This window comes from Eschscholzia californica, unplaced genomic scaffold, assembly GCF_041429995.1.
Source record: "Eschscholzia californica isolate CP2 unplaced genomic scaffold, dmEscCali1.0.p SCAF_2, whole genome shotgun sequence".
Lineage (NCBI taxonomy): Eukaryota > Viridiplantae > Streptophyta > Magnoliopsida > Ranunculales > Papaveraceae > Eschscholzia > Eschscholzia californica.
This window is the reverse complement of record NW_028238309.1, coordinates 44,052,538-44,069,950: the sequence shown is the minus strand read 5'-3', so window position 1 is coordinate 44,069,950 and position 17,413 is coordinate 44,052,538. Positions and strand designations below refer to the sequence as shown.

At 36.0% G+C, this 17,413-nt stretch overlaps 1 protein-coding gene across 1 annotated transcript; it reads left to right on the top strand.

Annotated features, from left to right (window-relative positions):
* The first annotated feature begins 11,088 nt into the window (after window positions 1–11,088).
* On the top strand, window positions 11,089–13,421 carry LOC147558186 (alpha carbonic anhydrase 7-like). The gene is made up of 7 exons (XM_086664551.1): window positions 11,089–11,257; window positions 11,368–11,537; window positions 11,709–11,818; window positions 11,933–12,035; window positions 12,632–12,793; window positions 12,931–12,984; window positions 13,068–13,421. The coding sequence occupies exons 1-7, from the start codon at window positions 11,167–11,169 to the stop codon at window positions 13,176–13,178; spliced, it is 801 nt and encodes a 266-aa protein (XP_086520677.1). The 5' UTR covers window positions 11,089–11,166; the 3' UTR covers window positions 13,179–13,421.
* Window positions 13,422–17,413: the final 3,992 nt, after the last annotated feature.

Here is a 17,413-nt window from a genome sequence, read left to right as displayed (position 1 = left end):
CCAAACCCTGACTTTGCATACTGGTATAGAGTGGACCAGATGCTCCTTTCATGGCTTAATGCCACATTAACTGAACCAATACTCACTCAGGTTCTAGGTCTCACCTCTTCAAAGGCTGTCTGGGATTCTCTTGAAAGAACCTTTTCCTCACTCAACTCAGCAAGGCTTATGAATCTTAAGCTCCAACTTCAGACAACCAAGAAAGGAAATCTCTCCATTTCTGACTATCTTCTTCGCCTCAAATCCCTTTCTGATTCTCTTGCGGCCATATGCCACCCTGTTGCTGATGATGAGCTTGTACTCATTGTTTTAGCTGGCCTAGGAAGTGACTATGAGAGTTTTGTCACTTCCATCACCACTAGATCTCTTCCCCCTTCTTATTCAGAACTTCAGTCTCTTCTTCTTACTCATGAATGTCGTATTCAGCTTCTTGCTGCTTCAACCCCATCCCCAACAGCTTTTATGACTTCAATGCCTCCTTCTCCTCGACCCTATAATCCTTCTGGTCGCTCTGGTGGTCGAGGTCGCTTCTCCCCTCGTGGTGGTCGTGGTAGAAACTATAACAGAGGTGGCTATTCTCGCTCCTCTGTTTTAGGACCACCTCCTAAAAGACAACCATTAATTTGTCAATATTGTGGGAAGATTGGCCACACTGCTCGTCAATGCTACAGTATTCATCGTCCCAATGATCTTCACCAATCCTTTGCTACTTTGGGGCTTGATAATATCACAACTGATCCCAACTGGTACGTTGATTCTGGAGCTACAACTCACATTGCTTCCGACTCTGTTTCTATGGTTGCTCGTTCTGAAGCTTCAACTCCTGAACATGTAATGGTTGGCAATGGCAATACTGCCTCTGTTTCTGCTGCTGGTAACATTCTTTTACCTTATCACAACTTTCTACTTAAAAATACTCTTGTTGTTCCTACTTTCAAGAAAAACCTCATCTCCTTATCTCGTCTCCTTCAAGAGTTTAACTGCTTAGCTATTTTCCATCGTTCTGGTTTTTATATTCAGGATCTTCCCACAGGGAAGATACTACTCGAAGGAACGATTGATGATGGGTTATTTCGTCTATCCAATGCTCCAACCTCTTCTCCACCACTTCTCCTCTTTACTCAACCATTGTCTCCTGGCACAAGAGCTTCTCCAGCTGTTTGGCATCGTCGTCTTGCTCATGTGCATCTTCAAAAGTTCAAATCATTAGTTACCAAGCACAATCTACCTTTAACTTCTACTGTTTTACCTAAATTTCAATGTATTAGCTGTGTTTCTGGAAAGCATCATCAATTTCCATTTAACTCTGTTCATCATATGACTAATTCACCTAATGAAATGATTCACTCTGATTTGTGGGGACCTTCCCCTGTTCTTTCAAATTTAGGTTATCGTTTTGTTCTTCTATTTGTGGATGATTATACCAGGTTCACCTGGATTTACTTTTTAAAACACAAATCAGAAGTTTACTCCATTTTTCAAACCTTCAAATCAATGGTGGAAAATCAATTTGCTGCACCAATTAAAATACTACAGACTGATGGGGGTGGGGAGTATGTCAATTCAAACTTAGCCACTTTCCTTACCAAAAATGGAATTCTTCATCGACGAACTTGTCCTCATACGCCTCAGCAGAACGGCGTAGCAGAGAGGAAAATTCGTCATCTTGTCGAGACATCAATTTGTCTGTTGCACCAGGCCTCTGTTCCTTTTCAGTTTTGGCCAGATGCTTTTCTCACTGCCATATACACAATTAATCGATTACCCTCTTCCACACTCAATGACTGTTCTCCTTATCAGAAACTCTTTAATAAAGCACCAGATTACAATTTTCTTCGCACCTTTGGATGCAGATGTTTTCCTCTACTATCTCCCTATCGATCTTCTAAATTAGACTTCAAATCCAAACCGTGCATCTTCTTGGGGTATAGTCCACAACATAGGGGTTATCGTTGTCTTGACGAATCCTCAAATAGGGTTTATATCTCAAGGAATGTCCTTTTTGATGAAGATATCTTTCCTTTTGCATCTTCTTCTTCACCACATCTCAAACACAAAAACCCTAATTTCTCCTCTTCTCCTGGTCCATGGCGAATTAATCTCCACTCTCCATTTTCTTCCGTCGGATTATCACCACCTGTCACCCTACCATCTCAACGTTCTCTGCCTTCATCAGCTGTCCCCACATTATCTCATTCTCCAGCCACTCACCCACGTCCTTCTTCCTTGCCTAGTCAGCAGGACCGTTCTGATCATGTCAGCACATCTACCTCTTCACCTGTTCCAATTGTCCCCTCTCTTTCCAGCACACCTCCACCCACCACCTCTTTTTCACCAGTGGTCCAACCTGTCCATTCCTCTGTCCCAACAGGTACTAATTTAACTTTACCAATTGTACCTTCTTCACTCGAAAATCCCACAAACCCTAATTCTAGCTCGTCTTCTCCAACTATTCCTCCTCCGTCCAAATCAACTTCTTCAATCCACCCAATGGTTACAAGGAGCAAAGATGGCACAAGAAAACCGAAAATACTTTTAACATCTTCTTCTTCATCTCTCTCATCTGATTCTAAGATTCCTATTATAGAAGAACCTCATTCGTTTCTTCAAGCTTCGAAAAACAGTTATTGGCAGCAGGCCATGAAAGATGAAATCACAGCTTTAAATAAAAACAACACTTGGGTTCTGGTTCCTTATGATCCTAGCATGAACTTGGTTGATTGCAAATGGATATATAAGATCAAGCAACGTTCGGATGGCACGATTTTACGCTACAAGGCACGATTGGTTGCTCGAGGGTTTACACAACAACAAGGCCTCGATTATGAGGAAACCTTTAGTCCGGTGGTAAGACCTCCTACTATTAGAACTGTTTTGTCAACGGCTATTTCTGAAAATTGGTTGATTCGTCAATTAGACGTTAAAAACGCATTTCTTAATGGTGAACTTTCTGAGTCTGTGTTCATGACTCAACCTCAAGGGTTTATTAGTCCGGAATTTCCCAATCATGTTTGTAGATTAAAAAAAGCGATTCACCTCAACCTCAACCTCAACCTCAAGGGTTTATGACTCAACCTCAAGGGTTTCTTAATGCGATTTATGGACTAAAACAAGCCCCTAGGGCATGGTATTCGAAATTCAGTTCTTTCCTTCTTCAAATAGGATTCACTCAATCCATCTCTGATCCTTCATTGTTTTATCATCGTTCCTCACTTGGGTTGACTATTTTACTACTTTACGTAGATGACATATTAGTCACTGGTTCTTCATCATCTCTGTTGCATTCTCTCATCACTAGTCTCAAGCAAAATTTTGAAATGACAGACATGGGAAATCTATCTTATTTTCTTGGTATGGAAGCACATAGGGGCAATGACACATTAACTCTCACTCAACACAAATATATCAATGATCTGCTTAGTCGTTTTGGAATGATGGATTGTAAATCCGTATCCACACCAGTATTACCAGGTAAAAAGTTATCCAAATCAGATGGGTCGCCATTATCAAACCCTCAATACTTTCGAAGCTTGGTCGGAGCATTACAGTATTTAACATTGACTCGACCGGACATTTCCTATGCTGTCAATCAGGTTTCTAAGTTTATGAATGCTCCTTCTTCAGTTCATCTTGTTGCAGCTAAACGTATACTTCGATTTCTAAAGGGTTCTTCGAATGATGGCCTTCGTCTTCATCGAGCACAATCTTCTCCCTTACTTGGTTTTTCAGATGCAGATTGGGCCGGTTCACCGGATGACCGACGATCCGTCACTGGTTCCTGTGTTTTCTTTGGGCCAAACCTCATTATGTGGGCCTCAAAAACCCAGCCCACGGTGGCTCGATCCTCCACCGAGGCTGAATATAGGGCGGTGGCCCACACGAGTGCCGATATAATTTGGGTTCAAAACCTTCTCCTAGAACTTGGCATTATGTTACCTACACCACCGACAGTTCATTGTGATAACATCAGTACCACATACTTGGCACTTAATCCGATATTACATTCACGTACACGACATGCGGCAATTGATTTTCACTTTGTTAGAGAACAAGTAAAGGATGGAAAATTACAAGTGAGATTCATTCCTAGCAAGTCTCAGGTAGCGGATATATTCACCAAAGGATTATCAACATCTAGATTTCATGAATTACGTTTCAAGCTCTCTCTTTTTCAAGGACGTTCGGCTTGAGGGGGGGGTGTTAGTATAGTTGTATATACACATTGTATTTATCATTATTGATAAGGGTACTCATGTAATTGTAATCACTTTACTTCTTCTATAAATACTACACATACCCTACATTGAGGGTATCTTGACTTCACAAATCACAGTTCGAACCCGTAAAAGGGTCAAAATTTAAAACCAAAAATAAAAAGTTAAAAAGTCTCTCTCTCACCAAAATAAATAAATAAAATTATAAATTTCTTCTCCTCGAGCTTCTCTTTATTGCGCCTTCTCCTTCGCTCCTGATTGTTCTACACGACAAAAATAGAGAAGCAAGTCAAAGTGGTCAAAAAGTCAAAAGTCACCGAAAATAAAAACTTTCCAAAAATAGAAAGAAGATCAGAACAAATTTAAGACTAAATCCCCATCGTCAAAAACTCAGTTCTTGCCACTAAATTCTGTAACTTTTTAATCTCAACATTTTTAGGAATTTATCTGTTTGACTTTAATTAATTTTTGCTGAATTAAAAGGGATCTTTTGTTTTTTTTCTTCCGCTGTGGAGAAGGTAAAGAAATTGCAATCAAGAGGAAAATATGACGCACGACTTAGTTCAACTTCTGTCGATTTAGTCAATTCTAATTTCTTTTGTCCATTACATTTTGCAGAATTTAAAAATAATTGAAGAATTAAATCAAAGAAGTTGATAAGAATATCTGATAATGATTTTGTTACAGATTTTGTAGTTTTTATATTTTTCATATTGCATAATGGTAGTTAGCAATTCTAATTTATAAGCAAAATTTTGGTTGTATACTATTATTAGTTTTGAAAATTTACATCCTCAAATATTCGGTTTGGTTTGTTTTTAGTGAAGAGATCAAATAATTATAATAACCAAGTGTCTATTTATGTGATGGTATTTTGATAACAGTAAGCTTACCACTTTATACACGTACAATGCTTAACGAAAGTGTCTGTGTCGAAGGTACGGATTCTACCTAGTATATACAGTATAGGGAGATTTTATAGGGGCCCCCCATTTTTGTTAAAAGGGCCCCTCCTTTAAAAGTGTCCCTCAAATCTCCTATTTTGGTTAGAAGGGCCCCTCTAGAAAAAGGCATTCTCCCTTCTCTAGTTTGACCTAAAGGTAAAGTTAACGCAGTTAGGTCAAAATTATTCAAACCAAGAAAAAATCCTTTGACTGATCAAAAGCCCCACCCCTCTTTCATCTTCCTCATAACCTTTGTTTCATCTTCTTCTTCAATTCTCTCTGTAAAATCTATCACTACCGCCATTTTCATCTTCATCTCTCCCTCATTCTCTCTCGTTCACTCTTTTCATCTTCATCTCTTCCTCTTTCATCTTCTTCATAATCCTAGGTTTAGTTTTTTTCGATTTTTTGAAACTACATTGGTTGAATATTTGATTCTACTAGTTAGCAACACAAGGAAGAAGATTTGCGGACCTTATTTGGAAGCATTTCGTCTGGAAGCGGGTGAAAATCAAGAGAGGAAGAAAACCCCAAGTGAGCTTTCCGGCCGCACCAGACCGAAAAGCTATTGGTGGTAAATACGGTGGGCTCGAGCAGTAAATGTTACATAATTCGGCTTGGGCCCACCGAAAATTGAGCCAGTAGATGTTGGATCAATTCTTGATGGGCTCAGACCGAATTATGTAACATTTTACGGTGGGCTCGGGCCGAAGTACCATTTTACGGTGTGCTCAGGTCGAGCTATGTAACATTTTACGGTGGGCTCGATCCGTAAATATTGCATAATTCAGTCTGAGCCAACTGAAAATTGGGCTAGTAGCATCAGTAACTCTGTTTCATATTCAATTTATCTTCTCTCTCTCTCTCTCTCTGTAAAATCTATCACCTCTATCACTATCGTCATTTTCATCTACATTTCTCCCTCATTCTATCTCGGTTTCTCTCTTCCTCTTTTCATCTTCATCTCTTCCTCTTTCATCTTCCTCAAATCCTAGGTTTAGTTTTTTGAGCGCTTGGTTATCACCGAAGTGGAAGAAGAAGAATGTTTAGAGATTTGAGTTTTGGAGAGATATAGTGTTGAGATATGTAAATTGCTAATGTGGGTGATATACAACCTTAAAGTGAGTTTTTTACACCATTGCATGGATGGCTCTTTATCCCAACAAGGTCAATGACTATTTACCCAGTCAATAAATTCACGGAGAGGCCTTTTAACAAAAATGGGAGAGCCTCATAAAACTTCCCTAAATTATATAATTCAGGTCTGAACTCATTAAATATGATCCATTATACTAATAATTTATTTAGTCAATCACAAATATTAAAAGCAAACTATGTTTATCAATTATTAAATTAATATACCTAACGAGAGATTCTCCCAAATTCTTTAGAATGATCCCAAGAAGACTTCTTAATAGCTCCCAACTTTTTTTTTTGATAAATGTGAAAAATGCAGAATAAGATAATCAGATGAGGATTACATGCAATATTTTTAACCACAATCATAATTTGTTAGGGATTTTTGTCCAAATTCCCGTATTATTAATATCTAAAGCCACGTTGAATGACAGAGGTGGTAGTGGTTCAGGGCATTAGGAGGCATTTTTCATGTCCAACAATGTCCGTGTTATTGGTTGAGGACATTTCAAATGTCTCCAAATGTCTGTGTTATTGGTTGGGGACATTTCAAATGTCCCCCAATGTTTGTGTTATCGGTTAAATGCCCTCAAATATCTGTGTTATCGGTTAAATGCCCCTAAATGTCTGTGTTTATCACGGAGAGGCCTTTTAACAAAAATGGGAGAGCCTTATAAAACTTCCCTAAATTATATAATTCAGGTCTGAACTCATTAAATATGATCCATTATACTAATAATTTATTTAGTCGATCACAAATATTAAAAGCAAACTATGTTTGTCAAATATTAAATCAATATACCTAATCTCAAAGATAAAACAAATATTCTCCCAATGTCATGCAAAACGAGAGATTCTCCCAAATTCTTTAGATCCTACTAAATGATCCCAAGAAGACTTCTTAATAACTCTCAACTTTTTTTTTGATAAATGTGAAAAATGCAGAATAAGATAATCAGATGAGGATTACATGTAATATTTTTAACCACAATCATAATTTGTTAGGGAGTTTTGTCCAAATTCTCGTATTATTAATATGTAAAGCCACGTTGAATGACAGAGGTGGTAGTGGTTCAGGGCATGTCCAATAATGTCTGTGTTATTGGTTGGGGACATTTCAAATGTCTCCAAATGTCTGTATTATTGGTTGGGGACATTTCAAATGTCCCCCAATGTTTGTGTTATCGGTTAAATGCTCTCAAATATCTGTGTTATCGGTTAAATGCCCCTAAATGTCTGTGTTCTTTGTTTGAGACATTTCAAATGTCCCGAAACGTCTCTGTTATTCGTTTGAGACACAAAATTATGGACAGTTCAAGACAAATTGGTTATAGGGACATTTTAGTGTAAATTTGGGAGCTTTTGGAGAAAGAATGTTTCTAAAAATGTGGAAGACACTTGAGGACACTTGGGGACATTTCAGTAAAGAAGATAATATTAATGATTATTATTATCAAATTAGATTAATACTAATATATAATAAATGATATATAACAATATTGTTAATTATTATATTATTATAATACTCTATTATAGTAGTTTGCCACCTTTGGTGTTACGGTTGGACACCCCTCTTATGCCCATGAGGTTTTGGATCGAGTGTTGGTGGAAGCAGTTTGCCATCAAGATTTATCCCATATAATTTACGCAATATATAAAGTAAATATTGTAATAAATTTGTCGGGCTTTAGGTCTCTTTCATATTGTCGGGTTTTAGGCCTCTTTCATTATGGTTTAAATTAGGTGGTTATCGTGCTCATCACATATTCATGATATATCAATCCCTTGTAACAACTAACGTAGATCATGGTCGATTTCTCAAAAAAAAAAATAATATCAAATTAGGTTAATAATATGTAATAAATAATATATAATAAATAATATATCACAATATTAATTATTATGATACTATATTATAGTAATAATAATATTACTATATTATATTATTATAATGTTATCTTATTATTATATTATCTTATTATTATATTACTATGTTATTGTATCATTATATTATATTATATTATTGTATCATTATATTATATTAAATAATAAATATCTGTCAATTATCCATCAATGCCCACAGATATCAACAAATGTCTAGAAACATTGAAAAATATATTTTTGAAATATTGGTACATACATATTATTTCATATGATTAGACAATAATGATAATATTAAAATAATGAAATCTTAACAAATGCTCCCGGGCTGAGGGTTTGTAACTGCTGGTGGCGCAACCCCTTTTCACTCTTCGTTCAAATCTCTCTCTCTTATCCAATATACTTTAAACCTCCTTCTTCCCTCTCTCTCTCAATAAACTTCCTCCTATCGTTTTTGTTTAGTTATATCCTCGCCAGATTTGGCGAGGGTTCAGTCTTTTCCCCCCTCTCCCTCTTAAATTTTGGTGGTGTGTGGTGGTGTGCTTTGACTTTGCGGAAGATCTGGTTGTGGTGGTGGTGGGTTTCGAAGTGATGGGTTAAGTGGTGGTGTTGGTGATCGGTTATGGTGGAGTTTCGGTGGTGTTGATTGGTATTGGTGGTGGTGGTTTGGTTATGGTGGTGGATTTGAAGGCACGATCTGGTTGTGGTGATGGGTTTAAGGTTGGTGGTGTTTTGCGGATTTGGTGGAAATCCAGTGGTGATTAGTGGTTGTGGTGGTGGGGTTGAATATGGTGGTGGAATAATTTGATTTAATGGCTAAATATGGCTGTGGTTGTGTGATTCGTGGTGGTGTTGGTTTCAGACCTGGTGGTGTGTAACGTGGTGTTAGTGGCGGTGGTGGTGATGGCGGGTTCTGTGAATCAGTGATGGTGGTGGTAATGTGGAGATATGGATGGGTTTAATGGTGAGGGTGGTGGTGGTGGTGGCGGTAGGTTCTGTGGTATTTTGTGGTGTTGTTGTTGACTTGTGTTTACAGGTGGTGGTGTGTTTCGTGGTTTTCCTGTGGCAGTGGAGATGGGGCAGAGAGGTCGAAAAGGAAGGTAATTCTTCTATGGTGGTGGCGGTTTTCCGGTGATGGCAGCGGTTCTCCGGTGACGGAGGCGGTTTTCCGGGAACAGCGGCGGTTTTTCGGTCACAGCGGCGACGCTTCTTTTAGTTTTTTCCTGTTATGTAACTCTCATGAAGTTTCCGGAGGAGAGAAATAATTATAATCATCCGTGTAACATTGTGATCTAACCACTTATGAATGAAAATCTGTTTCGCTTAATTTCAAAAAAAAAAAAATAAATTAAAATAATGAGTTATTTCCCAAATAGCCCCTAACTTTGTGACCAACTTCTTGCCTAGCCCCTAACTTTGTGACCAACTTCCTGCCTAGCCCCTAACTTTATCAAAAATTTCCAGATAGCCCTTTTTTCAGTTACCGTTAGAACACCGTTAACCAGTCATCAACTCTCTCCTACATCTCATCAACTCTCTCTGCCACCTCATCGTCTTCTCCGGCGAAGGTCGTCGGCCAACCAATTTTCCGACCGACAACCTTCAAATATTAGAAAGAAGTTTTATTTTATTTTATCTCTCCTCTCTCTCTAAATTTTTTTTTATTCTCTCTCTCTTTCTAAATTTTTTTATTCTCTCTCTCTCTAATTGTTTTTTTATTTTCTCTCTCTCTAAATACTCCAGCGAAGGGGTTTCCCTTCGCCGGAGCTAGGTCTGTTCGTAAACTGAACAACAAGGTCTGTTCACTAACAAACCTAGCTTCGGCGAAGGGAAACCCTCTCGCCGGAGTATTTAGAGAGAGAGAGGAGAGAAAATTAAAATTACTTTTTTTTAGAGAGAGAGAGGAGAGAGAAAATAATATATTTTTTTTTTTTAATATTTGTAGGTCGTCGGCCGGAAATTGGTCGGCAGGCAACCTTCGCGGAGAAGACGATGTGGAAGAAGAGAGAGGTGATGAGATGTACAACACATAAATGAGACATTTTGTTATGTACAACACATAGGTAAATGTACTGTACACAACTAACTGTACTGTACATATGATTATGTCCTACACACTTTTCAATTTTCTTACACTTTCTCAGAAGAAAGTATAGAAAATTTTGTTATGTACTTTGCATAATTAAATCTCCTATACATTCCTTGCAAAACGTAACTTATTCTCATAAAAATTTACATAACATATTTTATGTACCATATTGTACATATGATTACGTCACATACAGTTTTCAAATTTCTTACACTTTCTGAGAAGAAAGTATAAGACATTTTGTTATGTACTGTACATAAATTAATATACTATACATAAAACTTGGGAACGACAAGAGAGACCAAAAATGTTAAAACCTGGGGATGAAAAGAGAGACCAAAAAAAGAGTACCATCTAAGATTCGATCTCTTGACCAAGTGAGTGTAGGGGAGTCAGCGTATCATCTCGGCTGGAAATGTCTTGTGTAAGAAATATACCTAAAACACTTAAATACGAAACTTTACTTCTGCCTTCAGCCAAAGATGGTTTCCATGTGGCTCCGCCGGTCCGCCCTTGAGTGCAGGCGTATGGTCCGCCCTCCCACCACACATATCCCTGCACATGACCATAACTTTCATAATTCATTGCATGGCTGTTCATGAAATTTACATGTTTTTAATAAATAAATAGATAAATAAAAAAAGAAATATTATTAAGAACTTAATCCCCATAAATTATTAGCAAACAGCTACTCATTCATGAAAGTTACACGTTTTTTTAAAAATTAATTTTTAATAATAGGAAGTATCAGATTAAATTCTTATATAAACCCACCATCATCTCATTTCATTCTTCATCTACTAAGCTATACCATCATCTCAGCTACCAATTAGAACTTCTAATATTTTTCTCATCTATTGGTTTGATTTAATTCCAAAATACTTTAGATTGGGTATCAAACATGAAGAACTTAAACACACCCATGCTGGTTTTAAAATTTGTGTTTATGGTTTTCATCTTCAATTCAAGACTAAATCCATCTCTAGGATCAGGTATTTTATTTATCCATCCATTTGTTGAATAATACCTATCCTAACTTTTAGATATTAATGATTTTTTTTTCGTGAGTATAACACAAACGAAGGAAATTTTGATAATTCAGAAAGCGGTGGTGATGGGGGTGATTTATGCACGAATGGGAAAAGACAATCACCAATTGATATAGACGTGAGTGGAGGTTCTATAAAAGGTTTGCCTGAGCCAAGAAAACTTATCCTAGATTATAAACCTTCAGCCGAAGCAACTCTAAAGAAAAGAGACCACGATATTGCTGTAAGTGTTACGGTTTTATATATGGTGACGGCTTAAGTCTTAAACAATTGTTTTTCTTGTAAAAGTAAATCCATTATTAATCTTGATTAATTGCACAACTTTATTGGCTAAACTCATAACAAATCTTTGTTGTTTAACTATTGTCCTCATTCTGGTAATTCATTTTTGTAGATTGTGATCAAGAATGGCCAGGCTGGTTCCATTAAAATTACCGGCCTTGTTTACCCTCTCCGACAAATGCATTGGCATACGCCTTCTGAGCACTCTATCGATAACATAAAGTATCTCTCTCTTTCTCTTTCACTCTCACTCCCAATAAAATGTTGGTTGGGCAAATCGTGAATAGATCGATAATATGTCTACATAACCTTGTATTAATTTGCTAATTTGATCAGGTATGATTTAGAACTTCATATGGTTCATAGAACTGATGGAGGCAAGATTGCTGTTATTGCAGTACTATATAGCCTGGGAACTCCGGATCCTCTTATTAAACAGGTAAAATATTTCCTAGTTACAATGTATTATATGTATTTGTTAAGTTTGTGGTCATCCAACTCAAAATCAATTGGCAATGAGTGGAGAAGACCTAGTCATGATATTCTTGGTTGCTAGACAACCCTTCTCCCTCACGTGTGGCGTGGTTAGCCTAACACGTGTTTTTATTTTTCGGGTGACGTAGAGCACATGTGGCTTTTAAGTCTATCACGTGTGGCCCTCGCTTTGACAAGATAAAGTATAAAGTTATACTAAAAAAAAGATATGTATCATAATCAAACAAGATCCATACAAGAAATGGTGATTCTAACCCATCCTATTACTCAGAAGCTCAACATTTCTACTTACACTTAAAAATCGGTTCGTAAAGAAAAGTTAATAGAATGATTGTTAAATTTGTGGTCATCCAACTCAAAATCAATTGACAAATGAGAAGAGATGACCTCGACACTATATTTTTGATTACTAGATCACCCTTTTCTCATGTGGGACTATTCTTACAGTGATAAAACATCTTTAATTATCTTTCAGAATCTATGTAATTAGCGAACCAGTAACAACTAATTGACGTTTGTTTTACTCATTATGAATCTCAGTTGGAGGGGTCTATCCAGAAAATAATTGATGGAGAAATGGAGGTGAACATAGGGGAGATTGAACCAATTAAGTACTCTGGTGTATATTCTTATTACAGATACATAGGTTCTCTCACTACTCCACCTTGTACTGAAAGCGTTATTTGGAATATCAAGAAAAAGGTAAGAAATTCTTGCATATTTTAAATACTAATTAGGTTATCTAATCCTATGCATAAACATTATATCTCAAAATATTACTATTAATAATAAGTTTCTTCATACTCTTAAACTGACTCTGATTGGTTTTATTTTTTTAGATAAGGACTGTTTCGAAAGAACAATTAGAGTTGCTTAAAAAAGCGGCAGGCGGAGTATGTTGCAAAAATATGCCTTATTAATTGCATATTTGTGTTTGATATTTTCACTTATTTTCATTATTATTTTGATGCAACAGGATCATGCAAGACCTATACAAAAGCTCAATGATCGTAATGTTTTCTTCTACAAAACACACAATCTTCATCTTGAGTCAGTTAGTGGCTCTAGTACCGTTGCCGACATCTGATTAGCATGAAAAACTAATATCTACTTGAATAAAACATAATGCAAGATTTAGTGGATTCAATCTTGGGCAGTATTACAAATAAACGTTGGCGGTACTCATGAGAACTGTCATGACTTTCTTAATGGTTATTATTTAGTACGTTCGGTACTTCGATGTTGTATCTAGTCTCTCTTAGACTCGCTAAACTATTTCCCTTGTAATTTACTGTTCTCAAGTCAATTTAACTAAGGTATTTGTGTTTAATAGTTTTTGTTGATGTGAAAATTGAAAGAGTGGATTTATCTGCCTCTTGAATGGAATTCATAGACTCTTTATAATCCTAATTGAGTTACAATCTAACTAAGGAAATAATATTTGCACCTAGATGTAATATATGTAATCAAATCTAAAGAATTAATCTAAAGATGGGAATAAGATAGACAGGTATCAAAACTCAAGAATTGAAATTAAAAAAATCATCTCCAATCATGTTGGAGAATCACGTATCATTATCATTCCTCCCTCAATCTGAACGTCTGGATCACGTAGTGAAAACTTGAAACATAAAAGTAAATGATGAGCTTTGACCAGTCCTTTGGTGAAAACATTGACAATTTGTTCTTGTGTCGGGGCATACCGAACATGTAATGAACCACAAACAACCCTTTCTCGAACAAAATAATAGTCTAATTCAATTTGTTTGCTTCGAAAGTGAAGAAAATGATTGTGGGTCGTCGACGTTGCACAGATGTTGCTAAGCCTGTGAATGGATATCCGAATATTTGACATCCTGTCCTTATCCATATTCGAATTTCAAGAAAATATCTGAAATTTCGAATATCGGATACGGATTCGGATATTACTTATCGGATATTTGCTTATCGGATATCGGATACACCAATATTCGATCCGATAAATATTCGTATCCGATTAGTAATATAAAAACAATAAAAATAAAAATTTATTAATAATAATATATAAAATGTATGGTTGAGATTTATTAGTTAGATCTAATGGTTACAAATTTAAACTTAAAGTATAAAATTTTATATTCGTTTCGGATCCGATATCCGTTAATATTATCGAATTCGGATTCAGATATTGATTTATAATATCTGTCGGATAATTATCGGATATCGGATATGGATATGCCTATATCTGATCCGATGAGTTACCGTTTACAGGCCTAAACGTTGCCACAATATAGAGTTGGAGATGTCTTTAGAAAAACGACAACACCTTTGAGTACCTAAGGGGTGAATCGATGCTAGCTCTACCGTAGTGTAGGTTATAACCCTATATTTCGCCTATGCACTGCTCCTTAAAACAATTGGTTTTTTCTTGGATGACCAAGTAATCAGATGATTAACAAGATATACACAAGTACTTGAGATTGACCGGCATGAATTTGGGTCACCAACCCAATCGACATCTGCAAAAATCCTAATGCTTGATTGGAGACCTCCAATTGAAACAAAAATTCAACAATTGGGCTCTTAAAGAAATCTTTTAGTGTGTTCCCCGAGCACTATAAAGTTCCCCTTTGTTTAGACCTTGAAGGACCTAATTCCCCCTTCGCGATCCCATACGAAAATTGTATCACGATAAAAAGAACAACACAACAATCTAGATCTTTTGTTAGTTGAGAAACCGAAAATAAATCTTTTGAAAGAAAAGACACAAGAAATACATTGTTCAAAGGAATATAACTAGTAGGGGAACCAAGTTTGATATTATCAACATTGTTAACAAAAATGAATTCACGTTTACCAAGTTCGGTACAAAATAATTTGATCAAATGAAAAAAAAAAACCACCAGAATATCAATATGTGGAAAAGCCAAAATATATTCTAATGGCAGTTTCTGCTATCATTTTTTTCCACCCACCCGGTTGACGTTCACATTTTTTTAATAATGGCAAACTAGCCTTCTGTAGATACAGTTGTTTGTTTTCTAAAAACAATTGTTTGCTTCTAAAAATTTTTGTCTGTTTTCAAACAAACTATTGTTTGTTTTTTAAATTCAAACTTGTTTTGAGTTATGATGAGGTTTTTTGATATGTTATAAATTTTAATGAAACTTTAGTTTTTCTTTTAAATCTGTCAAATAGATGTTTCATGATGTTTTTATCTATCTTTGATATATTTTTGTATATATTTGATTGTTTTTTATGTATGTTTGCGATGTTTTGTAAATCAGATATGTTTTTCCAATTGTTGTTTGCTCGATACAAACAATACAAACTGTTGCACTACTGGGACAAACAGGTTATCTAGAAAAGAATGAAAAGGGAAAAAATATTAAACAAACAACAAATTTTTCGAGGCAAACATCTGTTTTTCAAGACAAACATCAATTTGTTCAAGGCAAAAAACAGGTTGTTTATTGCAAAATCTTGTTTGTTAGACAAATAAGTATTTTTATTGGTCACACAAATAGAAATAAACAGTTGTCTGTGACAAAAAGAAAAAAACTACGCTTCGAAAGACAATCATATTTATGTTGAAAAACGATTACGGCAAAAGATCAACGAAAAAGCGGTACCAGAATACATTAGAAACAACAAGATATTAAGAGAAATATTTATGGAAAAACGTTAAAAAAAAGGGTTAATTCCATTTTGTAACCAACTCGTCGTTTTGGCCCCAATAAGTGTCCGACAGTTCGTTTTGGCCCCAAAATCAATTTTTCAGGCAGTGCTGACATCATCATTTCAAACCTAATACTTTTCAATATCCAAAATACCCCTCAAACCTAGGGGTGTACTCAAGTCGAGCCGAGCCGAGTAGTAAGATGTTCAAGCTCGGTTCGTGTATTTGACTGTCGAGCTCGAGCTCGAGCTCGTTCGAGTAGTTGTCCACTTGTTCAAGCTCGGTTCGTATAAGTTTGAACGAGCTCGAGCTCGAACTCGAGCTCGCATTGTTTTAAGCTCGTTTATCAAAATACTTCAAATTAAAACTTTCTAAATCATCAAAATACTTCAATGATCATTTGTCACATACAATAATAATGATTAATGATTCATATTCCGATAATTTTTTAATGGTTGATATTTCATGTACAAGTTTCAATACTAATACGTAATTATGTACTATACTATTATAAGAGTATGTTAAACGAGCTGTTCACGAGTAGCTCGTGATACACTAAAGAATGTTCAAGCTCGGCTCGTTTATGTAAACGAGCTTGATTTTGAGCTCGTGTTAAGCTCGGGCTCGTTAATATTCGAGTCGAGCACGAGCAATAGTCGAGCCGAGCTCGAGCAGCTCGTTAAGAGCTCGGCTCGTGTACACCCCTACTCAAACCAAATCAAAAGCTGGTCCTGAGTTGTCACATCAATTAACCCTAACTATTAAGTGCATTTCCTTCCCCCAAGACACCTTCTTCTCCATTTCTAGATTTTTTTTTTCTCCTTCATTAATCTCTAGCAAAGTTCTTTTACCAAAGAAATCATACTAATCTATCTACTTCCTTGAGTCGATCCATAAAACTCCACAAACATGAAATGTTTCGCAAAATATTCAAATGATTTTGAATGGAAAGGAGGATTTTTAGGTTGAAGAGATTTGAATAAGAAACAGAAACATTAAGTTGTTGACCCATAATAACCGATCCAAACATTTATTAGATTTTCACTCTTGAGATCAACCCCAATAGTATCCAATCAATCATTTTTCAGCAACTAAGTTGTTTAAATCCAACCCCAACATGATTTTTACTAATGTCAAGAATTCCAACTGATTGATCATCTAGTGAGACTAGAAAAGCTAATCCACCACCATGAAGATGGATTAGGTATATAATAGAGAAGAAAAAGAAAGTTGAAAATGAGGACTGAAATTGATTTTTTATTCATTGATAACATTATCTACTAGTTCATGCTTGGATCATTAACGAATCATGATTTTTCTAGATTAGGGCAATATGTCTGACGTTCATCACACTATGTCCAAAGAGTAAGCAATTCTACTTCTCTCTTTCTCTATGTTATTTGATTTTTTTTTTTTTTTGCTTTGCTATTAGGTTATTTATTGTGTATGGTGGAAGATCTTCAAGTTTGAGTGAAAGGCTTCAGCAATCATAATTTGGGAAAAGTCTGTGACAGTGATCCTTATCTTTTGATGATGAGATTTTTTTTCTAGAGAGAGAAAGAAGAGTTCTTCGTGGGATTGCTGAAGCCTCATGGAGTAACTCTATATCAAATAAATCCAAGTAAATTAACTAAGCAATTGAACTTCAGTAATTACTTAACTGA

Bases quoted from the DNA above. Each gene is read 5' to 3' on its own strand.
- LOC147558186 (XM_086664551.1), top strand. From the start codon at position 11,167: ATGAAGAACTTAAACACACCCATGCTGGTTTTAAAATTTGTGTTTATG. The intron at 11,819-11,932 runs GTATCTCTCTCT...TAATTTGATCAG, and splicing joins CACTCTATCGATAACATAAA to GTATGATTTAGAACTTCATA. The intron at 12,794-12,930 runs GTAAGAAATTCT...TTATTTTTTTAG, and splicing joins TTTGGAATATCAAGAAAAAG to ATAAGGACTGTTTCGAAAGA.